The 27,411-nt window shown below is 42.5% G+C and overlaps 1 protein-coding gene across 9 annotated transcripts in view; it reads left to right on the plus strand.

Annotated features, from left to right (window-relative positions):
• dgkh (diacylglycerol kinase, eta) overlaps positions 1–27,411 on the plus strand; it is a 640,503-nt gene that overhangs the window by 550,665 nt on the left and 62,427 nt on the right. For 6 of the 9 annotated variants that reach the window (XR_010975789.1, XR_010975788.1, XM_068040243.1 and 3 more), the window contains 2 exons: positions 4,772–4,880; positions 25,201–25,331. Coding sequence is in view for 6 of the 9 variants with exons in the window: in XM_068040243.1 (XP_067896344.1) it covers positions 4,772–4,880; positions 25,201–25,331 (240 nt within the window). In the remaining 3 variants the exon portion in view is untranslated. Of the gene's footprint in view, positions 1–4,771; positions 4,881–10,528; positions 10,670–23,137; positions 23,177–25,200; positions 25,332–27,411 lie in introns of those variants that run through there. The other 3 variants (XR_010975790.1, XM_068040245.1, XM_068040244.1) reach the window with 3 other exon arrangements.

Below are 27,411 nucleotides of genomic sequence, written 5' to 3' on the forward strand. Positions count from 1 at the left end.
ACACACTGCCTGAAGGGGTGGTAGAGGCAGGAACCTTCACAACATTTAAGTAGTATTTAGATGAGCTCTTGAAATGCCATAGCATACAAGACTACGGGCCAAGTGCTGGAAAATGGGATTAGATTGGATGGGTGATGGTCAGCGCAGGCCCATTGGGCTGTAGGGCCTGCTTCTGTGCTGTATAACTCTGACTCTATGACCTGGACTCCCTGTCTGATTTGACCTGAAGCTGCCAGTATGCACAGGTTGTTGAAATCGTAGGCCTTGCATCTGGAACCAAGTTTGGGAGGTCAGTTGTTGCTATTCCAAGTGGTGGCCGAGGCTCCTGTCTCGAGTGGCAGCCGGGGCTCCTGTCTCGAGTGGCAGCCGGGGCTCCTGTCTCGAGAGACCATTGGCTGATGTCTGTAAACAGAAGTCCTGCAGCTTGAACCTCGTGTTCCTGCACCAAAAAATAATTTGCCTTCTGCCTGGCTCCAACAATTGTCATCCAGTCCTAGTTTGTTCTTCAATCCGACTGGGGTGAATGCAAGGCCTCAGGGCCGCTATCAATGGAGAAATGTCCAGATGGGGATCTGACTGGGAGTCCATCAAGGAAAATGGGGCACTGCCTCACTGCCATCTCACTTGCAGAGCTTTTCCATGTTTGTAATTGGGCATAACCACACCATCCCCAGTTCCCCTGGGATCCCCAAGAAATCTGAGGGCAATGCAAAGGAATAGGAAATTAGCTTAAACTGTCTTTGCCCCTTTTTGCCCTCTGCTTTTCACCTGGAAGTTGAGACACAATGCAGAGGAAAATTAGCCCTGTTAAATCCAAGTTGCAATGTAAATTTGGAGTCCAGAGCATCGAAATGAGATTTGTGTGTGCCCTGTGCTAAAAATCATAGAATCATTGAATGGTTACAGCACAGAAGGAGGCCATTTGGCCTCCGTTGTGTCCATGCCAGCTCTCTGCAAGAACAACTCACTTAGTCCCACTCAGGCACAGGCACCGACATGTTGCACCCAGTACATTTGACAAAATTATTGATTCAGCCACGGACGTGGGGGTAATTAATTTGTATATAAAGTGTATAGCCAATCTAATGCCACCAAAACACAGTCCAATTTAAAACACATTTCTCCCTATAAATAAAGTAGCTAAGCATACAAACATCAATGGAGAGCAGCACAACTGCATTAAATAGCTAGCAAGCAAAATAGTATGCAATGCCAATGCGAATTACATTTGTTGACAGAATAGACCTAGCTACACCATGTCACTGGGTGGTAGGTGGACCTTATCGGATGACCTCTGTGGATTCACACTGTGTCAGGAGTGATGATCCATCCAATAAACTATGAAACTCAAGGAGAGGATTGTTGTTGTGGTTATTGAGGTGAGACAGTAGAAAAATCAGCAATAGGAAGACGGACCATTTTTCACACTGCTATTGTCACAAGACAGTTTAACCCGTAACAAAAACAAGAAATGCTGGATTCACTCAGCAGGTCTGGCAGCATCTGTGGAAAGAGAAGCAGAGTTAACGTTTCGGGTCAGTGACCCTTCTTCGGAACTGACAAATATTAGAAAAGTCACAGATTATAAACAAGTGAGGTGGGGGTTGGGCAAGAGATAACAAAGGAGAAGGTGCAGATTGGACCAGGCCACATAGCTGACCAAAAGGTCACGGAGCAAAGGCAAACAATATGTTAATGGTGTGTTGAAAGACAAAGCATTAGTACAGATTAGGTGTGAATATACTGAATATTGAACATCAGCAAGTGCAAACCTGAAGAAAAACAACCTGAAAAAAACAGTGGGTAAGCAAACTGAACAAACTAAGATGAAATGAAATAAATGCACAAAAAGATTGTAAAAAATGTAAAAAGGAATGCAAACAAAAGGAAGAAAAAATAACTAAAAATGACTAAAAATGAAAGTAACCCGTGATGGTCATTGTTTGTGCAACTTCTCCACCTGCTTGTAATATGTGTCTGAAGATAGGGCAGCCAACAAAAGGGCAGTAATTTCCAAATCAGGTGAATTTTATAGGATGGAGCAGATAATACTTTAGAGGAGTCATATAAAACAGAAAAGCAGAGCGAGACAAGAGTGGAAAGAGAAATTAACAGTAGGTAGCCAAAACTAGTTTATTCATCTTGACAGGCTGTTAAACTAGGTCCTGGATTCTAAAATACAGAAACAACAGCATCTCTCATGGACAAAGCTAGTGGCACTGTTCCAAGTAAAGAGAACCCTTCAGTTCCTCCATTAAAGTGATTCTCAAGTTCACTTATGTCTATTTCTCAGTCTATCACTGTCAATTCTGATTCAGCTCTGACAAGGTAATTACTTAAAAAAAAACTTTTCTGCAAAAAGTTGAGCGGTTGTTATTGCATGTATTATTCAGTTACAAAATGTTTAGTCACTATCTGTAAGATTGCACTGCAGACTAACCAATTTATGTCCAAGCCAAATCTCTTACCCATTAGCAAAAGTGCACTTGTAATGTCATATAATTATGTGATGCAGACAACTTTCAAATGACATTGGTCACTCCGGTTCTCTGCCCTCAAACTGGATAGTAAATGATGCACATTGCAGTTTCTGATCATTGACATATTTGTAAAACTTGTCCTTTAATCCAATTCACAGCAAAAGGAAATCAGTTAATTACTGTTTCTAATGTGGTCATTGAAACCATCATAAATTTTTACTATATCTTCCCCCACAGTTTCTAAAATTGCAAATGGAGCATGGATTTTGTTAGGGAATTATAGACAGTTCATCATAAATTAAGGTTTATTAAAGCTATCCGTTACTAACTATTGTTTATGGGTCAGCAGCATTATGTTTTTTGTCAATATCACTCAGCCGTGTTACACCGTACTCTTGTATTCATGAGGAACTTCCAGTGCTGACCGATGGAGATTCCTTGGATTTTCCTGCCTATTTTCCCCTCAATACAAGTTCTGGAACAATGTGATTCCAAATGCAGAGCAGCAGACATTTATATGGAAGTAAAAGTCCAGCAACTTTCAACATGTCACTGAGCTTGTGTTCCAAGTGAAAGTAATGCGAGCCAGTGCATAGAAATCGAGACATTCTCTCAGTGATATTTGCCATTTTTAAATGAGTTTACATAACACAAGCCTTTAAACTTGTGTTTTAAAATAACCTAGCTGCTAGGCTCTCTCTCTCTCTCACTCTTAAACTAAAAGAAGCCAATGGGAAATTTCTCATCCCTGAAATTACCAATCATGGACCTCAAAATTTTTTTACCATGGACACTGATGTCCATGTACGGACACGTTGCTGACCCCTGGTCCCACTCCCCTGCCTTTTCTCTGTAGCCCTGCAAAATCTTTCTCTTCAGATAATTATCCAATTCGCTTTTGAAAGCCACATTTGACTCTGCCTCCACCACACTGTCAGGCAGTGCATTCCAGATCCTATAAACACTGCATAAAAAAGATTTTCCTCATGTCGTTGTTGCTTCTTTTGCCACTCACCTTAAATCGGTGTCCTCTGGTTCTTGACACGTGCACCAACGGGAACAGTTTCTCCCTATCTACCCTGTCCAGACCCCTCTTGATTTTGAACATCTCAAATCTCCTCTGAATCTTCTCTAAGGAGAACAACCCTAGCTTCTCCAATTTATCCACATAATTGAAGTCCCTCATCCCTGGAACCATTCTTATAATTTTTTCTGCAGTCTCTCTAATGCCTTCACTTCCTTCCTAAAGTATGGTGCCCACAACTGGACACAATACTCCAGTTGAGTCCGAACCAGTCTTTTTATAAAGGCTGTGCCTCTACTTATAAAGCACAGGATCCAGTGTGCTTTATTAACCACTTTCTCAATCTACCCTGTCACCTTCAATGATTTGTACACATGTACCTCCTTTAAAATTGTTTCCTTTATTTTTAATATTGCCTCTCCTTGTTCTTCTTGCCAAAATGGATCACTTCACACTTCTCTACATTAAATCTCATCTGCCATGTATCTGTCCATTCCATCAGCCTGTCTATGTCCTCTTAAAAGTCTATCACTATCCTCTTCACAGTTCGCAATGCTTCCATGTTTTGTGGCATCTGCAGATTTTGAAATTGTGCCTGTACACCCAAGTCTAGGTCATTAATATAGATCAAGAAAAGCAGTGATCCTAGTACTGACCCCTGGGGAACCTCACTATATACCTTCCTCCAGCCTGAAAAACAACCATTCACCACTAATCTCTGTTTCCTGTCACTCAGTCAATTTCGTGTCCATGCTGCCACTGTCCCTTTTGTTCCATGGGCTTGGACTTGATTGACAAGCCTGTTATGTAGCACTTTATCAAATGCCTTTTGGAAGTCCATGTACATCACATCAACCGCAATAGCTTCATCAACCCTCTGTTACCTCATCAAAAAAGCTCAAATCAAATTAGTTATATAAAAGAGTGTGAGTGATTGTTTAGAAGAGAATGTGTGTGGGAAGAGCTGCTGCTCGAATCAATTCTGTGCCACACTCACTTTTTATGACCATGTTAGGTTGAGAGTGAATACTGCTGATAATGTGGTTGTGATGTCCAGTCCCACCTGCTGCATCTGATAGGTTTATAGAGTAGTTACCGATACTCGGTGTTGTTCAAGGACGCCCGCACACCATCTACTGGCAAATGCGAGAGCAATTAGCAAATTGTAGAAGAATGATTTTGCTGAATAGAGTTGGCTCTATCAGTGAGATGGTTTCACTCATTATCAAGCATTCAAATGACAAGAAATCAACCTAATTTTCAACAGGACCATTCATTGGAATTTGCCAAAAGAAACAGTCGAAGTGCTATGTTCCGAATTGTGCCAAAGTTTAAGAAAGAAAAAAGCCAAAGGCATAAGGCAGCTCCTCAGCCAGGTAAGACATTGTTTTTCTTGTCCATTGATAGATGATTGCCTCTCACCACTTAAGGTGTGGGTGATGTTTCCACAGTCACAAGATCCCTTTCAGGGGAACTTTCACTCTTCACAGAAATGGTTAGGGTGATGGGAGAGTATTAACTGGGAAAGAGAGAAGTTCCAGATACTATAAATTCAAGGGTTGAACTGGGAAAATATATATACCACTAATATATCGCATAGATTTTACCAATCAGCCTTCCTGGCACAGAGTGTTACCTGCCTCCTGAACCTGGCACAATGGTCTGTGTTCTGCACAATTTTCCATCCATTAGAAGTTTCCAATACTTTCTACTGCCACATGAGGTTCTGCACCAAGAGCAACATTGTAAAATCTGCCCTTTGAACCCTGAATAGGAAAATGTTTCTAGATTCAGATTTTATGAAGTCTGAATATGCTGCTATGTTCCTATGCATTGAAGTGGATGATCAGCCATGATCGTGTTGAATGGTGGAGCAAGCTCGATGCGCTGAATGACTGACTACTGTTCCTATGTTCCTAAGTCTAATTGTTGAATGATCTTGCAGTTACCTGCCCTCATGCTTGGCACAGTTACTGTTATTGCAGTTAAGTCCGTTTAAGTAAAATACTGTAAACTAGCACAAATGAATGCTTTCATTGGACTTGGATTGACCTTTCATGTCATAGCAATTTAAATGAGATGGTTTTGCATTTTGAATCAACATTGAAAAACAAGGAAAAATAAATTCTAAAATATTCCAGAAAGATTTTCCCAGTAAAACACTTTGTTTCTATCTGGTGGGTTGGACATACAGAGGAACCCACACCATAAAGAAGAGTCTCCAAACTACAGGGAACACCACATGAGTAGAGCTGATCTCTCCCCTTAGGGGCATATTCCAGTTTCCTAAACTAACTTCAGCACATGTTGACCAGAGCCGGTACTTTTTTTGTAAAAAGCACTGCTGCAGTTTAAACAGCTAAAAGTTTACAACTCCTCAGTATTTTAGCACGGGTAAGCTTTACAATGCATTTTGCAGTCAGATCATTCTACCTTTCAGGGCAATTGACCTGCAGGTTATCTGGAGCTAAATGGCAAGGATTACAGTCTCCAATTATTAGTTTACCCTCTGGGTACCATTAATGAATCAGACTGTCTAGCCCATGTTCAACAGTGCCCTGGAGTACAATGGGCCTGTCTTATTCATGTATTGGATTACCAAATCCTCCACGGGAAATAGAGTCAGTACCAGTCTCCATCGCTATTTATGTAGAGCCAACTCTACCCCAAAGAGACTCTCCTTGTCCCTTCTCCCCCGCCTATGCATGCATGCAAGCGCACGCACACTAGTTAATCATTGAACAAGTGAAAGCATGGGCATGACGCAGGCGCCACCCCAGGTTGTAGGAACCTGTCATATTAAATATGAGTTTCCTCATCAATTATTTGACAAACTGCCTTCAACATGGCGCAAGGCCTACATAATATGTCATCCATCTTGATTTCGGATATCTAGGTCTATTGCAATATATCAGGCTTACTCATCAACTGCTTGACTATGTCCTCAGCTAAGTGACTTTGCCAAAGAAATATGCTTGTTGTTAGCTTGACGTTCCTTCCATGTTGCTAAGCAGCAGGTCAGTATTGTCTGGATTCTTCTGTCCCTGAAACCTGGTTCCCTTTGCAATAAATCCACCCCATGGCTTGGTTCTAGATCTTGGATCAAGGTCTCTAATATTGCAGATAGGGAGCACCCTCCAGCACATTCCAGTGGTAAGCCCACATTGAGGCAACTGAGTGGAGTCCAAGCAAGTCTACCAAATGTATACCATGAGTGCCGTAAACCTTTTAAAAATGCCTGCAACAGATACCCCATACAATTCTTGATGATGATATCAAACAATTATGAAGCAGCATTGAATTGGATGGATGGCAATTTACAACCTTGGCCCCACTCCTCTTTTGAGAGAGATAATATCAGAAGTCTCCAGTCTACCTTTACATGGGATTCAGCCATGTAATCTAATAGCTTCCCGCTTCTGCACAAAGTATGGCAGTTATCTGAATTGTAGCTTTACGGAAATCAGTGAAACCAATGTCTTGAGTTTGTCCTGAACCTTATAACATTCTGATTGCTCTTGTTAAGCCCATCCTGCCCAACAGATGAATGGAGAAAGCCTGTTCCTTTTCAATTACATCATGGACCTGCAACACACCTGGAATAAGGTGCTGCAATGACTCGAGCAACCACCTGAAGAGCTATTGTTATCAGCAAGATTCTTTGGATAGGATTCCCCACCCCCTTCCCGGCAATAGGAACCACAATTACAGTCTGAAATACCAAGGATATATGTACCTCAAATATAATCCTATTCCCTGGCAAGGCAAGGAGACTCCCGAGCACTGTTGCTGATGCCCGTCTTATCAAATCTTTTCATTTTCTTCCATGCCTACAACTATGCAGAATTTATCACAAATGCACCATTGTCTAGGCATTGTAATGCATAGATCACTTATTCCCAGCAAAAATGTTCATCTTCCATCTGCTCCACACACACTGCCAACTTTTTCGGTCTCCGTGAGATGGGTCGCATTGGGTCAAATGGCAACTCAAAATAATGCTGTTTCCAAACACTGAGATTATGCCCAGGGAGCTTTGTGAAAAACAGTAGATGGCAATTATTGGTACTAGCCCAGAGGACACTTTTCGACTACAATAGATGTAGGACTATACAAAAAGAAAGCCAAGTAAAAACCCATCAAGTCAACCGCATCTCACACAGTTCTCCCATCCTGTAACATCGCTTCCTTAAAAATTAGACATTCATTAGTGTAATAATGATTTAGGATCATTCTTGTATGATGAAGAGATGAATGCAACTTACTGATTGGCTTCAGCTCTCTAATGATCTTATTCTGCTCATTCTGCCCTACCTTTGCAGTAGTCCTCCAGTTTTCAAAACCACCTTAAACACCCTCTGCTTTTGCTAAGTCGATCTCACTTCCTCTCCATGACCCTGATTAGTTGATGAACAGCTAGTAGGCTCCAGCTTCAGCTTGCTTATGAATTTGTCTACAGGGTCAAAGAAAGGAAAATTATTCATTACATATCCGCTGTCAGGCCCAGCCGGTTGGCAGTTAGAGACTCTGTTCTAAGCTTTGTGGTTCTTCATGTGGCTGCATGTGTTGGTACGATTTGCAGCGGAAACTATAGTCATTCCTTCTTGGGAGGCCAACATCTTGACCAACAACTTGGAATTACTTAGTCCCTTTAACACAAAAACATCCCAAACTACTTTACAAAGATCTGATCAAAAAATGAATGCTGAGCCAAAGGAGGAGATTCGGAGGAGAGAAATCAAAGAGTTGGCTTTTAAGGAGGGTCTTAAAGGAGAAGAAGGAGGTAGAAAGCCAGAGGACTTTGGGGAAGGAATTACTGAGCGTGGAGACTAGGTGCTTGAAAGCATAGCTTTTCATGGTGGGATGAAGGTGGTGGCTGGGGTGCACGTAATCAGGGGAAGAGCATTTTGGGGATTGTAGAGTTAGAGCAGTTAACAGAGGTAGTGAAGGCTGAGGGGATTTGAACACAAGGATGAGAATATTGAATTTGTGGCTTTGGTGGATGGGCCCAATGCTTGGTCAGCGAGGACCAGGATGATAAAGAACTACCCTCTTGAAAAAGGTAACTGGCTAGAGATCTCATTAATGTTGAACAATCTCATTGGAAGGCAAAAGGATGAGCTAAGCTTTTCACAATGGTGTGATCAATTGCCTTTTGAACCTCATGACAATGGTACATAATTGTTGAACTTAGGAAGGAAGCAGAGGACGCAGTTGCTGGAGAGATTTTCGCCTCCTTTGAAAAGCCTGCCTCACTGATCCCTTCCATCCATAGTGGCAGTGAGAAAACAGTTCTTCAAGGTCCTCTAATGAAGTAGCAAATAGTTAAAATAAAAGCAAAATACTGCAGATGCTGGACATCCGAAATAAAAACAAAAAGTGCTGGAAATACTCCTCAGATCTGGCAGCATCTGTGGAGAGAGAAGCAGAGTTAACATTTCAGGTCAGTGGCCTTTCATCAGAACGCCTTCTTGCCCCGCTGCCAATTGAGGCTCTTAACTGGGTAATTAATGCCCAATTAAGGGCCTCTTACTGCCGCAGCCACAGTTAGCCATGCAGCAGGGAGCCCTGTTGCCTCCTGGGAAGCATGGCATGAAAAATTGTGCGGGCTGCTTCCTGGCTGTGGGGGAGGGGGTCTCCCTCGTTAAAGGGCACAGTGCCTGAACGAGGGACCCAGCATCAGGAAAATTGGGGGGCCCACCCTTGCTTATAACGACCCCACATACAACCCCGTCCCCGTGACACCCATTCCACAAGACCCCTCCTGCCCTGACTTACCTGCGGCTTGGGTCCAGCGACGCTCCTGGGCCACAGGTAGGTGCTCCACCAGCACCAGTCACCCCCTGCACAGTGGAGCTGCTTAGTGGAAGAGCTGCTGGACTCTGGCTGGCAGCTCTCCAAGAGCAGGACCTCAGTCGCCAGGGTCCTTGATCCCATGGAAGGCCCGCCACTGTCCACTTTTAAGTGCCTATTCGGCACTAGATTCAGCAGGCCTTGTACAGAAGAGGCAATGCAGATTTCTCAGTGTTGCTTTTTCCGGATGTCGAGACCCCCATCGCCAGCTTAAAGTCCTGGCCAAAGAGTCTGTTTGCTCTATAATTGACACTGGAATGCATTTTGGGAGGTATGTTTCAGAGAAAACTGCTATCAAGTGCTTAATTTTTATTTCAGAGAGTAATGCTGGCTTCGGGAGAAATAGAGGGTGAAGATCAGAATACAGATAATTTTGTTCATACTGAGAATTCAAAAAGAATAATTGTTTTCATAAAAATGTAGTTTTCATGGCTGAGAACAGACTAAGAATTTATTTTCCAAAAACCAATCAAAAAACACTTTACCCTGTTTTAGGGCAGAGACCGTATCCACTTTTCAAATTCTTTCACCCCCATACCCCAGTGTTCACAGCAAAATATTCAAAAGTTCTTACTTTTAATTATATAATGTGGTAATTTTTGGCAGATACAATGCATGTATTGGTTGTTTTGTAAATGTATAATTTAAATTTATGTAACTTATGTTTATTGATGCAGCCATGTGTTTATATATTCTTCGTGTCTGAAAATATCAATTTACATATTTTTCAAAACCCAATTTAAAAAAAAATGATTCACTTCTCTCAGGGCAATCACTTAGAAACATCTTTCCAAATTCTTCCCTCTTGCACAGTCGGAGGTTCTTACGCAGGAAAATGATCAGGAACTGGAGAAAGAATCACTTCCAGACTCACTATCACCATTTGCACTGTGCTTTCTTACTCTCCATTCTTTCACCCCATTCTTGCACTCCATGGACCTTGCTTCTCGGCCATCATCCTGAACATTCAACCAATATTTAAACTTACCAGTAACTTTTCCTGCATGCCCCACAATTAGCACATCCCTCCATTCACTAAATACTAGAATATATATCAACTGATTACCCGCTCTGGGTAATTGGCCTTTGGATGTGATAGCTCTGTCAGGTGTGTCAAGATCACTCACATTGCCACTATTCATCCCTTGACCAACTGCATTCTGTTCCTCAGGACCCTCATCACAAAACACATGAGGATTTAAGGTACAAGGTGCCTCGTTTACTTCTATCAACTGTTCAAGAGTCTGAGATTTTGTAATTAACTCCAATTAATCATGAGGAATGAACCTTAACAGTTTAATTGTCAGGTTTGGTAAGTACTGTCTTACCATCACGACCCATTACCTTACTAGAGCCTATTCATTCTCTATGACCCTCTCTTTTATAGTATACCAAACCTGAATTGAACCCTGCCTCAGATGGTCTAATCAGTCCTCTGAGTTTTCTCTGAGTACTCAGCCTTGATACAAGCCTGTCTTCCCTACAGGAAAAGCATTCAAATATTCAGAAGAAAGTGGAGCTAATTGTAGCATGGTTCATAAAGTATACAGCATCCTAAGCTTTATTAATAGAGTACAAAAGCAAGGAAGTAATGTTAAACTTGTATAGAACACTGGTTCGGCCTCAACTGGAATATTGCATCCATTCTGGATGCCATACTTTAGGAAAGATGTGAAGGCATTAGAGAGAGTAAAGAAAAGATTCACAAGAATGGTTCCAGGATGAAGAACTTCAGTTACGCAGATAGATTGGAAAAGTTGGGACTGTTTTCCTTGAGAAGAGAAGGTTGAGAGGAGATTTGATTGAGGTGCTCAAAACCATGAGAGGTCTGGACAGAGTAGATAGAGAGAAACTGTTCCCATTGGTGGAAGGATCAAGAACTCGAGGGCACAGATTTAAAGTAGTTGGCAAACGAAGCGATGGCGACATGAGGAAAATCTTTTTCACACAGCGAGTGGTTAGGATCTAGAATGCACTGCCTGAGAGTGTGGTGGAGGCAGGTTCAATCGAGGCATTCAAGAGGGAATTGGATTGTTATCTGAAAACGAAGAATGCGCGGGCTATGGGGTGAAAGCAGAAGAGTGGCACTAGGTAAATTGGTCCTTCAGAGAGCCAGTGCAGACACAACGGGTCGTATGGCCTCCTTCTGTGCTGTAACAATTCTGTGATTTTGAGTTAGAAACTTATGATCTGAGCATTGCTACCCTCAGGGGGCACAATTGAATCTGCAAAGGAGGCATGTATAAGGAACAGAGCTTCTTGGACAGGTTTCTTTCTTCATGATTCTGGAATTTACATTGGTCCTTGCTAAGCATATTGTTGATGGATGATAGCATGTGGTTAAAATTGAAGTCAATGGGAATCGGTGGGGGGGGTGGGGGGAACTGTCCACTGGTTGGAATCGTACCTAGCACAAAGGAAGATTGTTGTGGTTGTTGGGGGCCAATCATCTCAGCCCCAGGACATCACTGAAGGGATTCCTTAGGGTAATACCCTAGGCCTAACCATTTTCAGCTGCTTCATTCACATACTGCGCAGACTGACTTTGATTCCCCGGAGTAGGCAGCACCAAGGGCCGCTACCTGTGCAGGCAGCCTGGCGTTCTTCAATGATAGGTGAACGAATTTCTCCCTCCTTCCTACCATCATAAGGTCAGAAGTGGGGATGTTCACTGATGAATGCAACTCCTCAGATAATGAAGCAGTCTGTGCACGCATGCAGCAAGAGTTGGATAACATTCAGGCTTAAGCTGATAAGTGGCGAGTTACATTCTTGCCACACAAGTGTCAGGCAATGACCATCGCCAACAAGAGAGAGTCTAACATCGGAACATAGAAAATTTACAGCAGAGAAGAAAATCATTTGGCCCATCATGTTTTGCCAGCTGAGAAAGAGCTGCCCGCCCTAATCCCGCTTTCCAGCTCCTGGTCCATAGCTCTGTAGGTTACAGCACTCCAAATGCCTATCAAAGCATTTTTTAAACGTGATGAGGGCTTTTGCCTCTCCCACCTTTTCAGGCAGTGAGTTGCACCATCCTCTGGGTGAAAAAACATTCTCCTCAACTCCCCTCTGATCCTTCTGCCAGTTACTTTAAATTGATGCCCCTTGGTTATTGGCCCCTCTGTTAAAGGAAATAGATCCTTCCCATCCACTCTAGGCCAATCATAATTTTATATATCTCAATTAAATCTCCCCTCAGCCTCCTCTGTGCCAAATCCCAGCCTATCCAATCTTTCCTTATAGCTAAAATTCTCCATTCCTGGCAACATCCTTGTAAAAATCCTCTGCAGTGACCAGAACTATATGCAGTACTCTAGCTGTGATCTAACTAATGTTTTATGCAATTCTAGTATAACCTCCCTCCTCAACGACATAGCCAGGACAAGGAAGGAGGTTCTACATAGTTAGTATGAGGAGCTAGACACTAAACTAAGAAACAGAACCTCAAAGGTAATAATGCCATGTGCAAATTGGCATACGACAAAGAAGTTTAGAGAAATGAACGCGTGGTTCAAAGCCTAGTGCGGTAGAAGTGGGTTCCAGTTCATGGGAGACTGGCACCAGTACAGGGGAAAGTAGGGTCTGTACCATTGGGACGGTCTCTGTACCTGAACCACGCTCAGGCTGGTGTTCTAGCGAGCCGCATAAATAGGGAAGTAGACCGGGTTTTAAACTAAATAGTGGGAGCAAGGGATCAAATTTGGGAAGATGTGGTAAATCAAAGAGTAGAGACAAGACAAGAGAGAAAGGTATTGATATGGGAAATGATAAACAAGACGGTGACAGGAAGGGACAGAGAGTACAAATCTAAGTAAATCAGCAGTCAAGGCTAAACATTACAAAAATAATGAAAGGACAAAACTAAAGACTGTGTATCTGAATGCATGTAGCATTTGAAACAAAACAGATGAACTGAGAGCACAAATAGAAATAAATAAGTACGATCTGATAGCCATTACATGGCTTCAGGATGGCATAGATTGGGACCTGAATATTGAAGAGTACGTAACATTTAGGAAGAACAGGAAGCTAGGAATAGGTGGAGGGGTGGCTCTGTTCATTAATGATGGTATTAGCATATTAGAGAGGGATGACCTAAGTTCAGGAAACCAGGATGTAGAAGCGGTTTGGGTAGAGATGAGAAATGATAAAGGCAAGAAATCACTTGTGGGACTGGTGTACAGGCCCACTAACAGTAACCACATGGACAGAATATAAAGGAAGAAATAATGAGAGCTTGTCAGAAAGGTACAGCAATAATCATGGGGGATTTTAATCTACATATAGACTAGAAAAATCAGACGGGCAAGGTTAGCCTAGGTGAGGAGTTCATAGAATATTTTCGGGTTAGATTCTTTGAACATCATGTTCTGGAATATCACAGCTGTACTGCGGGAGGACACCTTGGAGGGGTCGTGCAGCGAGGCAATATGGGTGGAGCTCAGGAATAGGAAGGGTGCAGTCACGATGTTGGGGGTTTTCTACAGGCCTCCCAACAGCCAGTGGGAGGTAGAGGAGCAGATATGTAGACAGATTTTGGAAAGATGTAAAGTTAACAGGGTTGTAGTGGTGGGTGATTTTAATTTCCCCTATATTGACTGGGACTCACTTAGTGCTAGGGGCTTGGATGGGTCAGAATTTATAAGGAGTATCCAGGAGGGCTTCTTGAAACAATGTGTAGATAGTCCAAATGGGATGGGGCCGTACTGGACCTGGTATTGGGGAATGAGCCCAGCCAGGTGGTCTAAGTTTCAGTAGGGGAACATTTTGGGTACAGTGACCATAATTCCGTAAGTTTTAAGGTACTTGTGGATAAGGATAAGAGTAGTCCTCGGATGAAGGTGCTAAATTGGGGGAAGGCTAATTATAACAATATTAGGCAGGAACTGAAGAATTTAGATTGGGGGTGGCTGTTTGAGGGTAAATCAACATCTGACATGCGGGAGACTTTCAAATGTCAGTTGATTAGAATCCAGGACCAGCATGTTCCTGTGAGTAAGCTGGATAAGTTTGGCAAGTTTCGGGAACCTTGGATAACGTAGGATATTGTGAGCCGAGTCAAAAAGAAAAAGGAAGCATTCGTAAGGGCTGGAAGGCTAGGAACAGACTAATCCCTTGAGGAATATAAAGACAGTAGGAAGGAACTTCAGCAAGGAGTCAGGAGGGCTAAAAGGGGTCATGAAAAGTCATTAGCAAACAGGATTAAGGAAATTCCCAAGGCTTTTTATACGTATATAAAGAGCAGGAGGGTAACTAGGGAAAGGGTTGGCCCACTCAAGGACAGAGAAGGGAATCTATGTCTGGAGCCAGAGGAAATGGGCGAGGTACTAAATGAGTACTTTGCATCAGTATTCACCAAAGAGAAGGACTTGGTGAAAGATGAGCCTAGGGAAGGGAATGTAGATAGTCTCAGTCATCTCATTATCAAAAAGGAGGAGGTGTTGGGTGTCTTGCAAAGCATTAAGGTAGATAAGTCCCCAGGGCCTGATGGGATCTACCCCAGAATACTGAGGGAGGCAAGGGAAGAAATTGCTGGGGCCTTGACAGAAATCTTTGCATCCTCATTGGCTACAGGTGAGGTCCCAGAGGACTGGAGAATAGCCAATGTTGTTCCTTTGTTTAAGAAGGGTAACAAGGATAATCCAGGAAATTATAGGCCGCTGAGCCTTACATCAGTGGTAGGGAAATTATTAGAGAGGATTCTTCGGGACAGGATTTACTCCCATTTGTTAACAAACAAACTTATTAGCGAGAGGCAGCATGGTTTTGTGAATGGGAGGTCGTGTCTCACTAATTTGATTGAGTTTTTTGAGGAAGTGATGAAGATAATTGATGAAGGATGGGCAGTGGATGTTATCTATGTGGACTTCAGTAAAGCCTTTGACAAGATCCCTCATGGCAGACTGGTACAAAAGGTGAAGTCACACGGGATCAGAGGTGAGCTGGCAAGATGGATACAGAACTGGCTCTGTCATAGAAGACAGAGGGTAGCAGTGGAAGGGTGCTTTTCTGAATGGAGGGATGTGACTAGTGGTGTTCCACAGGGATCAGTGCTGGGACCTTTGCTCTCTGTAGTATATATAAATGATTTGGAGGAAAATGTAGCTGGTCTGATTAGTATGTTTGCGGACGACACAAAGGTTGGTGGAGTTGCGGATAGTGATGAGGATTGTCAGAGGATACAGCAGGATATAGATCGGTTGGAGACTTGGGCGGAGAAATGGCAGATGGAGTTTAATCCGGACAAATGTGAGGTAATGCATTTTGGAAGGTCTAATGCGGGTGGGAAGTATACAGTAAATGGCAGAACCCTTAGGAGTATTGACAGGCAGAGAGATCTGGGCGTACAGGTCCACAGGTCACAAAGTGGCAACACAGGTGGATAAGGTAGTCAAGAAGGCATGCTTGCCTTCATCGGTCGGGGCATAGAGTATAAAAATTGGCAAGTCATGCTGCAGCTGTACAGAACTTTAGTTAGGCCGCACTTAGAATATTGCGTGCAATTCTGGTCGCCACACTACCAGAAGGACGTGGAGGCTTTGGAGAGGGTACAGAAGTGGTTTACCAGGATGTTGCCTGGTCTGGAGGGCATTAGCTATGAGGAGAGGTTGGATAAACTCTGATTGTTTTCACTGGAACGATGGAGGTGGAGGGGCGACATGATAAAGGTGTACAAAGTTATGAGCGGCATGGACAGAGTGGATAGTCAGAAGCTTTTTCCCAGGGTGGAAGAGTCAGTTACTAGGGGACATAGGTTTAAGGTGAGAGGGGCAAAGTTTAGAGGGGATGTGCAAGGCACGTTGTTTACACAGAGGGTGGTGAGTGCCTGGAACTTGCTGCCGGGGGAGGTGGTGGAAGCAGGTACGATAGCGACGTTTAAGAGGCATCTTGACAAATACATGAATAGGATGGGAATAGAGGGATACGGTCCCCGGATGTGCAGAAGGTTTTAGTTTAGGCAGGCATCAAGATCGGCGCGGGTTTGGAGGGCCGAATGATCTGTTCCTGTGCTGTACTGTTCTTTGTTGTTTGGAGCTAACCAGAGAGCAGGCTAAACTAGACCTGGTATTGTGCGACGAGATGGGATTAATTGATGACCTCATAGTGAAGGCGCCCCTCGGTAGCAGCGATCGTAATATGATTGAATTTTACATTCAGTTTGAGGGAGAGAAGGATGAGCCCAAGACTAGTATTTTAAACTTAAATAAGGGCAATTATGAGGGCATATGAAAGTAGAGCTAGCTAAAGTGAACTGGCAAATTAGGTTAAGGGATCGATCAATAGAGATGCAGTGGCAGACATTGAAGGTGATTGTTCAGAATACACACAATAGATACATTCCAATGGGAGGACCCACTATCCATGGTTAACTAAAAAAGTTAAAGATGGTATCAAACTTCAAGAAAAAACATATAATTGCGCAAAAATGGGAGGCAGGTCAGAAGATTGGACAGAATATAAAAAACAGCAAAGAATAACTATGATTGATAAGGAGGGAAAAATTAGAGCATGAAAGAAAGCTAGCTAGAAATATAAAAACATATGAAGAGTTTCTATAGATATTTTTTAAAAAGAGTTAACAAAGTGAGTGTTGGTCCTATAGAAAGTGAGTCTGGGGAATTAATAATGGATAATAAGGAGATGGTAGATGAATTGAACAGGTATTTTGCATCAGCCTTCACTATAGAGGATACAACTAACATCCCAGAAATAGCTGTAAGTCAGGAAATGGAAGGGAGGGAGGAACTCAAGAAAATTACAGTCACCAGTGAAGTGGTGCTGAGCAAATTGTTGGAGCTGCAGGCTGACAAGTCCCCGTGTCTTGATGGACTTCATCCTAGGGTCTAAAAGAAGTGACTAGTGAGATAGTTGATGCTTTGGTTTTAATTTTCCAAAATTTCCTAGATTCAGGGAAGGTTCCATTAGTTTGGAAAGTAGCGAATGTGACTCCTTTATTTAAAAAGGGAGGGAGACAGAAAGCAGGAAACTACAGGCCAGTTAGCTTAACATCTGTCTTAGGGAAAATGTTAGAAGCTATTGCTAAAGACATTATAACATGGCACTTAGAAAAATTCAAGGTAATCAGGCAGAATCAACAGGGTTTTGTGAAAGGGAAATAATGTTTAACCAATTTATTGGAGTTCTTTGAAGAAGTAACCTCTACTGTGGATAAAGGGGAACCGGTGGATGTACTGTACTTATATTTCCAGAAGGCATTTAATAAAGTGCCACATCAAAAGTTATTGCAGAAAATAAAAGCTCATGGTGTAGGGGGTAATATATTGGCATGGGTAGAAGATTGGCTAGCTAACAGGAAACAGAGTAGGCATAAATGGATCATTTTCTGGGTGGTAGGATGTAATGAGTGGTGTGCCACAGGGATCAGTGCTGGGACCAAAACTTTTTACAATTTATATAAATGACTTGGATGAAGGGACCGAAGGTATGGTTGCTAAATTTGCTGATGACAAAAAGATAGGTAGGAAAGTAAGTTGTGAAGAAGAGAAAGGGATATAGATAGGTTAAGTGAGTGGGCAAAGATCTGGCAAATAGAGCATAATGTGGGAAAATGTGAAATTGTCCATTTTGGCAGGAAGAATAAAAAGAGAAGCATATTATCTAAATGGTGAATGATTGCAGAGCTCTGAAATGCAGAGAGATCTGGGTGGCCTCGTGCATGAATCACAAAAGATTAGTATGCAGATTCAGCAAGTAATAAGGAAAGCTAATTGAATGTTATAGTTTATTGCGAGGGGAATTGAATACAAAAGTAGGGAAGTTATGCTTCTGTTATACAGGGCGTTGGTGAGACCACATCTGGAGTACTGTGTACAGTATTGGTCTCCTTATTTAAGGAAGGATGCAAATGCATTGGAAGCAGTTCAGAGAAGATTTACTCGACTAATACCTGGAATGGGCGGGTTGTCTTGTGAGGAAAAGTTGGACAGGCTAGGCTTGTATCCGCTGCAGTTTAGAAGAGTAAAAGGCGGCTTGATTGAAACATAAGATCCTGAGGGGTCTTGACAGGGTGGATGTGGAAAGGATATTTCCCCTTGAGGGCGAATCTGGAACTGGGGGTCACTATTTAAAAATAAGGGGTCGCCCATATAAGACAGAGATGAGGAGAAATTTTTTCTCTCAGAGGGTCGTGAATCTTTGGAATTCTCTTCCTCCAAAAGCAGTGGAAGCAGAGTATTTAAATATTTTTAAGACAGAGGTAGATAGATTCTTGATAAGCAAGGGGGTGAAAGGTTATCGAGGGTAGGGGGGGAATGTGGAGTCGAGGTTACAATCAGATCAACCAAGATCTTATTGAATGGTGGAGCAGGCTCGAGGGACCGAATGGCCTATTACTGCTCCTAATTCATATGTTCATACATTCTATGCCGTGCTTTCTTAACCACCTTATCTTTCTTCCCCGCTACCTTCAGGGATCTGTGGACATGTAGTTCATGTTCCCTCTGTTTCTCTGCACTTCTCAATATCCTATCATTTATTATGTATTCCCTTACCTTGATTCCCCTGCCCAAATGCATTACCTCACACTTCTCCGGATTGAATTCCATTTTCCACTTTTTCCCCAGCCGACCAGTCCATTGTTAATTTCCTGCAGTCTACAACTTTCTTCCTCACTATCAAGCACACGGCTAATTTTTGTATCATCTGCAAAACTTTTTATTCATTACCCCACATTTAAGTCTAAGTCCTTGATATATACCACGAAAAGCAAGGGACCTAGTATGGAGCCCAGCAGAGCCCCAGTGGAAACAGCCTTCCAGTCACAAAACACCCATCAACCATTACTCTTTGCTTCCTGCCACTGAGCCAATTTTGGATCATCGAATCCTCCACCTTGCACATACTGGGGGGTCACCATAGACCAGAAACTGAACTGAACCAACTACATAGATACTGTGGCTACAAGAGCTGGTCAGAGGCTGGGTATTCTATGGCAAGTGATTCACCTCCTGATTTCCCAGAACCTTTCCACCATCTACAAGGCACATGTCAGACTTGTGATAGAATACTCACCAATTGCCTGGATGAGTGCAACTCCAACACCACTCAAGAAACATGATACCAGGACAAAGCAGCCAACTTGACTGGCACCCCATCCACCACTTTAAACATTCAGTCCCTCCACCACCAGTGCACAGTGGCAGCAGTGTGTTACATCTACAAGATGCACTGCAGCAACTTGCCAAGCCTCCTTCGACAGCACCTCCCAAATCCATGACCTCTATTGCCGAGAAGGACAAGAGCAGCAGGCATGTGGAAGCATTACCACCTGCAAGTTCCCCTCCAAATGACACACCCTCCTGACTTGGAAATATATCACCTTTCCTTCATTATCACTGGGTCAAAAGCCTGGAATTTCCTACCTAACAGCACTCTGGGAGTACCTTCACCATATGGACAGCAGTGGTTCAAGAAAGTGGCTCACCACCACCATCTCAAGGGCAATTAGGGACAAGCAATAAATTCTGGCCTTGCCAGTGATATCCACATCCCATAAATGAATTTTTAAAAAATTAGAAAGCCAGAAGAAACTCCCATCTACACAGACAGAAGTTTTTTTTTTAAATGAGTAAGCTAATTTATTGAACGTTCTATTTTCCCCAGAGATTTCACCAATCCCCCAGGCCTAGTTCTGGGGTCAGGTACCAATCACCTTTGACAGGCCATCTCCTATTGAGCAAACCCTAAAACTAGATATATGGCACTTAATATTATGAATCATTAATTAGAGCTCTTATTTTACGTTATGCATTTAAGAAAAAATAGGATTTGGAACTTGGTATTGCACATGCGTGGAGAAACCCATTTCAGCCCATCCAGCCACTCCCAAACTTCAAACAAAATGCCCCCGTTCACTGTCTTTATCCCTTAATTGTTTTTTTTTTGCCAAATGCATGTAACTCCCTCTTCAACTGACTGATGGTGGAAACAGAGAAACATGAGCAGGCCTTTCAGCTCCTCAAGCCTGCTCAGCTATTCAGTTAGGTTCTGGCAGATCTGTATCTTAACTCCATTTTCTCCAGATCCCTTGATACCCTTACCCAACAAAAATCTATTCTTCTCAGTCTTGAAATTTTCAACTCACCCCAGCATCCAGAGCTTTTTGGGGGAGTGAGTTCCATATTTCCACTAGCAGGAGTTTGATGTTAGGAAGTGCTAGCTCATCCACTTTGGACCTAAGAAAGATATATCAGAGTAGGATGAGAAGCTAGGAACTGTAGAGGAGCAGAGATCACGTACAGAAATCATTAAAAAGTAGCGGACATGTACGAAGATAATTTAAAAGGTTAATGGAATGTTGCAGTTTATCGCAAAGGGCAGGATTACGAAGAGATGGAAGTTATGTTACAACTATACAGAGCTCAGGTTAGGCCACCTCTGGAGCTCTGCGTTCAGTTCTGGGTACCGCACCTCAGGCTGGATCTATTAGCCTTGGAGGGGGCTGTGGCAACGCAGATTCGCCAGAATGATACTGGAGTGAAAACAGTTAAATTATGAGGACCATTTACGTAGGTTAGGCTTGTATTTCCTTCAGTATAGAAGATTAAGAGGTAATCGAAAGGTGTTTAAGATTAAAAGCATTTGATACATCTAGGAAATGCTGGAAATGCACGGCAGGCAACATTTCCAGCATTTTCTGTTCCTATTTTAGATTTCCAGCATCTGCAATGTTTTGCTTTTGTAATGGTGTTGATAGGGTAGATAGAGAGAAACCATTTCCTGTGGTGGCGAAATCTTATAATTAGAGTTAGGTCATTTGGGGGTGATGTCAGAAAGCACTTATTCACACAAAGGGTTTGCTGTGCAGCAGATGGTGAGTAGAGTCTCCCTAAAACTCGGTTGAAACTGGGGGTCAATTGAAAATTTCAAAACTGAGATTGATAGATTTTTGTTAGGCAAGAGTATTATGGGCTTTGGAACCAAGGTAAATAGATGGAGTTAAGATGCAGATCGGTCATGGACAAACTGAGTGAAGGGAAGGCTCAAGGGGCTGAATGGTCTACGCTTGTTCCTGTTTAATGTGAGTGTACACGTCAGTGAGCGTGCACGTGAGAGCGTGCGTATGTGTGTATCTGTGTCTGCGGGTGCGTAGAGGTACATGTTTGTGTTTGTCCTAATTCAACAGTGCTGAGCACCTGCACTGTTGCAGATCTGCAGTCCAACATCTGGTTCCCAGGTTTTAAATAAGCACATGCGTAATAACAAGTCTTGGAAATGGATCATGAGAGGTGGCAGTTTACTTCAGGACACTGAACATGGACAGGTGCCAGCAGGGGTGCAGAGTGCTAGGCAGATCATTCATGATCAGCTGAAATGGTTCAGTTTCAAAAAACGCAAACTGTTAAGTGGGCTCGACATCTAAATTATAGGAAGATCTACAGGAAACGGGTTGGCAACTCAAAACTCTGATGAGCTGAGTATTATTTAAAGCAGTCTGCCAGTAAGTAGTTTTCAGTGTCTTTATTGAATTTTTTAGGATTTCTGCATCACATAATACAAATGGATACTTTGAATAAGAGTGACAGCAGTTCCTTCCTGCTCTTGCACTTCCTCCTGAGCACAGATCATGTGCCCTTTAACGTGATAATTGGAGTCTGCAAGGCGACTTACATAGACAGTACAGCATAGAAACATGCCATTTGACCCAACCCTGTCTGTTCCAGTGTTTGTGCTCCACATGAACCTCCTCCCATCTCACCCTATCAGTATATTCCTCTATCCCTGACTCCCTCATATACTTATGTGGCTTCCCCTCAAAAGCATTTAATTTATACACTTAGCCCCAAGCACTCCATGTGATAGCCAAGTCTACATTCTCAACACCCTCTGAGCAAAGAAGCTTTTCCTGATTTCCCTATTGGATTTATTAGTAACTATCTTATATTTATGGCTCCGAGTTCTTGTCTCCTCTGCAAGTGGAAACATATATGTACCCTATCAAACCCCTTCATCATTTTGAAGACCATTTTGGTGGCCACCACACTCCCCCCACCCCCCAGCCTTTTATTTTCTAGACTTGAGTATGGAGCTCTACAAGAACGGAAATTACCAGACTGAATTCTTTGTCTATGCTCACTTTATTGATTTGACCTGCCATTGCATTATAATTGTTTTCAAAGCTTCTGGATTAAGAAAAGGTGGAGAATATCAGCCAGTGCTCAGCTTTCCTGCCTGCGTCCAATTTGTCTGCTGGAAAATACATATGTATGAATATTTAGTGAGAATAGGATCTGCTTCAATTGCAATATAACCCCCAGCCATCAAGTGAGCCAACACTTACTGTCTTACCTCACACATGAAGAATATACACTGATTAAGGTATTAGAGGGTAGTCATTGCTCATGGAACTATATGCCAGCATGAGTAAGCATCTTCTGGAAAAGAAGGGAGAAAGTTGAGGGAAAATTGATGATCAACCTTACTTCCTGCTCCGGCAGCACTTTAGAAAGAGTGTAATTTTAAAAACATAGGAATAGGAGTCGTCTATTCAACCCCTCGAGCCTGTTCCGCCATTCTGTTAGATCATGGCTAGTCGGTGCCTCAACACCATTTATCTATCTTTGTCCTATTACCCCTTGATACCCTTACCTCACAAAATCTGTAAATCTTAGTCTTGACATTTTCACATGTCCCAGCATTCACAGACTTATGGGGAAATGAAATCCAGATTTCCACAACCTTTTGTGCGGAACAAGTGTTTCCTGATTTCACTTCTTAAATGACCTTACTCTAATTTAAAAATAATGCCCTCTTGTTCTAGATTTTTCCTACCAGAGGAAATAGTTTATCATTATCTACCCTATCAAAAATAAAAGCAAAGTGCTGGAAACACTCGACACGTTTGGCAGCATCTGTGGAGAGAGAAACAGAGTTAACGTTTCAGGTCTGTGACCTTTCATCAGAACAACCCAATCAAATCCTTTAATCATTTTAAACATCCCTCAATCTTCTAAAGTCAAGTTTATACAATCTGTCCTCATAATTTAATCTTTTAAATCCTGGCATCATTCTGGTAATTCTGCACGGTATCCCTTCCAAGTCCAATGGAGGTTTGGCACCCAAAATTGAATGCAATGTCCAGATGGGGTCTGACCAAGGCCTTATACAACTGAAGCATAACTTCCTATCCTTGGTATTCCACCCTGCCCTGTCTCCCTTGAGGTAAAGGCCAACATCCCATTAGCCTTTTTGATTACTATTTGTACCTGTGCACTATTAGTGATTTGTGTACATGGGACACCCAAAACACTTTGTTTCTCCACAGCTCCTAGTCTCTTACTATGAAGAAAATACTCCAACTTGTCTTCCTCAGGTTCAAAGTGGATGACTTTACATTTCTCCACTCACTTGGCCTGTCTGTATGCCCCTTTGTATCTTCCTGCTTCCATGTACATAACTTACTGCAGCTCCTTACTTACTGTCACCCGCAAACTTGGATATATAGCTCTCTATTCTTTCATCCAAGTGATTTCTGTATATGGTGAAAAGCTGAGGCTGCTGTACAGATCCCTGGGGAACACCACTTGTCAGGCCCTGCAAATCAGAGAATGAACCCTCTATCCCTACTCTATGCCTCCTCCCTCCCAACCATGTAGTCTGGATTGGATTCAGGATAGCCAAGGCCATGAAAGATCTTGTTTCAATAGTTGAGCAATGATATTAAGAGCTAGGTTCAGACATTTGCTCTTTTCAGGCCTTACCCTGCATGTTGTTAGAAAAGTACTTATTGAAACTTTAAAACCAAGTTCCTTTTTTGGTTTCCCTGCTCAGTAAAGGTTTTTTTGCTTGAAAGTTTAGGAAACTACAGGCCCATCTGCCCAGGCCCAAAGTCTGATTCTCCTCACTCACCCATTCCCTCATGTCTCTCCATTACTGACTGTTCCCAAGGCAGTAGATTATCACTGTTAAGAGTATCTGAAACAGTTATGTTGGCCCCCTATTAATATTTTGTTCAAGCTCTCCAGTGTCATGTCTATGAATGGTTCCTAGAGCCATCCCTTTCTTTCAATCTCATATGAATGTCACCTGAGTCAGTTAGACTGCAGGACCTTTGGGTTAGTTCAGTTTCTAAATATAGAATCTCACTTACAAGCATCTCACTGCCCATTTGTGATTACCTGTGACTGGATTAAAAAAAAGTTCACTTATCCAAGCTATCCATAGCTAGCGATCCTTCAGAAAGGAATTACCGGCTCATAGCATCTTCGGGTCAAATGCGCACACGTGTAAGCACACTCAAAATGCCACTGTTTTTCACTATTGGTGCGATTTGAGATCTTCCCTCAATAACATTTTAACGTGCTAGGATTTCATTATGGGGTAGTTTTGCAAGGAACGGCTCCTGAAGGGAACCCTCACTAGATAGGAGCAAAGGTCAGGGTTCTGGGCACTAATTTCATTATAAGGCCACTTCTGAAACCATCTAGTAAGGTTCCACAACAGGAACATGCCTCGCAAAATATCTGTTGTATGATGTCTCTTATGGTGAATGCCCAATTGAGCTGGCTTCCACATAACACACTTTAGTGAGGAGCTACTGGATTAAGCTTCAAATCACAGCTTTACAGACATGAACTTGTCAGTTAAAGCAAAAAATGTGTTCATGTCCTGAGAGGTGCAAGGATGTCCAGTGCTCAAAGGGTCAATACAATAACAATTGTTTGCATGGAATAACTACCTGGTGATGGGCTCGATGAATGTAACTGTTATTGTCCTCACCCTCTTTGCCAGCACTGCTAGCTCCTCTGCTCTTTCCCACTCTTGCTTACCCTTTGCTTATGAAGCATGGAGGAATTAAGGGGCTTTTGCTCTTAACTTTGGTAGTTCAAAAATGGGGCACAGATGAAGTTGCTTCTTGGCTGGAGCTGCTCAGCTTGGGAGAATACAAAGAACGCTTCATCCGTCATGACATCCGAGGCTCTGAGCTATTGCACCTGGAAAGGCGTGATCTGAAGGTACTTCCTTTAAAGACCTTTTTTCCTTTGCATTGTGCCCCCCCCCCCCCCCCCACCCTTGCCACCGCCTTCTGTTCTCGGCTGTGCTTTGGCTTGGCTTGCTGTTTGTGATCATGTGATGAAGCTTAATTAATATCTGCCAAACTGGTTGTCACCGTTGTTTGATGTGTGCATGTTAAGCAGCTGAACATGGCCTCTCCACAAGACATTTTGTACATCATACCTGAAAGTACTTTTCTTTCTACTCCATTTTATGTGTGAGGGGATGCACAAAATGCCATGTGGTGATGTACCTTCGGGCAGGGCAATGCTGGATTTCATAGAAGATAAAGTGTCTACATTCGTGCACCTATTTCTGCTTTCTGTTTTGTCTGTGTCTGTTCTTCTCTCACCTTTTACTCTCCTTTTGTTTTGTAGTTCTCATCCCTGACTCTCTCCACGGTGCTTGCTGTGTCTGGATGAATGGTCAGGAGTCATTGGTGCAGTTCCAGGACTGAACCATCAGGATAGAATGGGTTGGGCCATTTTCCACTGTGAGAATAGACAGTGAAATATTAATGCCTCTCATACTATCACCTGCCATTCATGCTGTTAGGCACCACACTTCAAGTTGAGTTATCTACTGACCCTCTTAAGCCCACTTACATAGAATTACTTTGAATTTACAGCACAGGCACAGGCCATTCAGCCCACAGGTCTATGTCGGTGTTTATGGTCCACAAGAGCCTCATCTCACCCTGTCAGCAAATCCCTTGTTTCTTTTCTCCCTCACATGATTATCTAGCTTCCCCTTGACTGGATCTATGCTGTAAACCTGGCAAGTTCCACATTCTCACCACTCTCTGAGTGAGTAAAGAAGTTTCTCTTGAATTCCTTATTGGATTTATTGGTGACTATCATTTATGGTGTCTAGTTTTGGACTTGCCTATAAGTGGAAGCATCATGTCTACATCTAACCTATCAACCCCCTTCATCATTTTAAAGACCTATATTCGGTCACTTCTCAGCCTTCCCATCTCTAGAAAAAAGAGCCCCAGCCTATTCTGTCTTTCCTGATAATTACAACCATTCAGTTCTAGTGTCATCCTTGTAAATCTTTTTTGCATCTTCCCCACTGCCTTTAAATCCTAATAATATGGAAACCAGAACTCTGAACAGTACTCAGTGTGGTAGAGCCAAAAATCTCTGCTTCTGAATTTGATTCCTGTCGAAATGAACCCGTGCTTTGTTTTCATTTGTATGGCCTTTTAGCCTGTGTTGTTATTTTTAATCATTTCTGAATCTGTACCTCTAGATCCCTTTGTGCCTCTACCCCTTTCAGACCTACTTTTTCTGAATCAAACTCCAAAAGACCAAAACATCAGCATACAAATTATTTTGTCCACTATTTTAGCAACACTATGAACTAGTTAAAATTAATTCAAACAATTAATGTCTCCTTTAAGCAGCAAATATACCCTTTCTGCAAAAGGCTTATTTGTAAAGGCCGATGCCATTAGAATGGAGATTTTGTGATTGGCAAATATTGGCAGTGGAACATTATTACAATACCCTGCCCATATTAGCATTGAGTAGATCCAGATCCATGCAAAGTAAAGAATCATTTTCCCCCAACCTATTTAGTCCCAGTCTCAGAAAGGAAAAGTGACGATACAAATGTGGCATTCCTGCTTCCCACATCAACCCGCCCTTGAAGCCTCAATGAAAATTGCCAATTTGTGCTGAATTATGGACAACAACAACTTGCGTTTATCAGTCGCCCTTACCATGGTGAATAGCCCAAGGGTATTCATTGAGAAGAATCAACACTAAGTTACAGTTGAGGGTTGGTGACCAAAAATACAGTAGCTTGCATTAATGTAGCACTCCTTGTGTGCAGGAAAATGTCACAAAGGGCTGTACAATAATATGGTGGCTACAGAAAAGAGGGGGAAATTTGAGACTCTTGGATGAGGAACCAAAGGCTTAGTCAAAGAGGAGGGTTTTGAGGAAGTTTTTTGAAAACAGGAAGGAAGTTGGCAAGGCAGACAGAAGAACTGGATAAACCGTTTCCGATGGTAGGATCGTAGTGGCTGAATAA

Source organism: Heterodontus francisci, chromosome 10 (genome assembly GCF_036365525.1).
Source record: "Heterodontus francisci isolate sHetFra1 chromosome 10, sHetFra1.hap1, whole genome shotgun sequence".
Classification (NCBI taxonomy): domain Eukaryota; kingdom Metazoa; phylum Chordata; class Chondrichthyes; order Heterodontiformes; family Heterodontidae; genus Heterodontus; species Heterodontus francisci.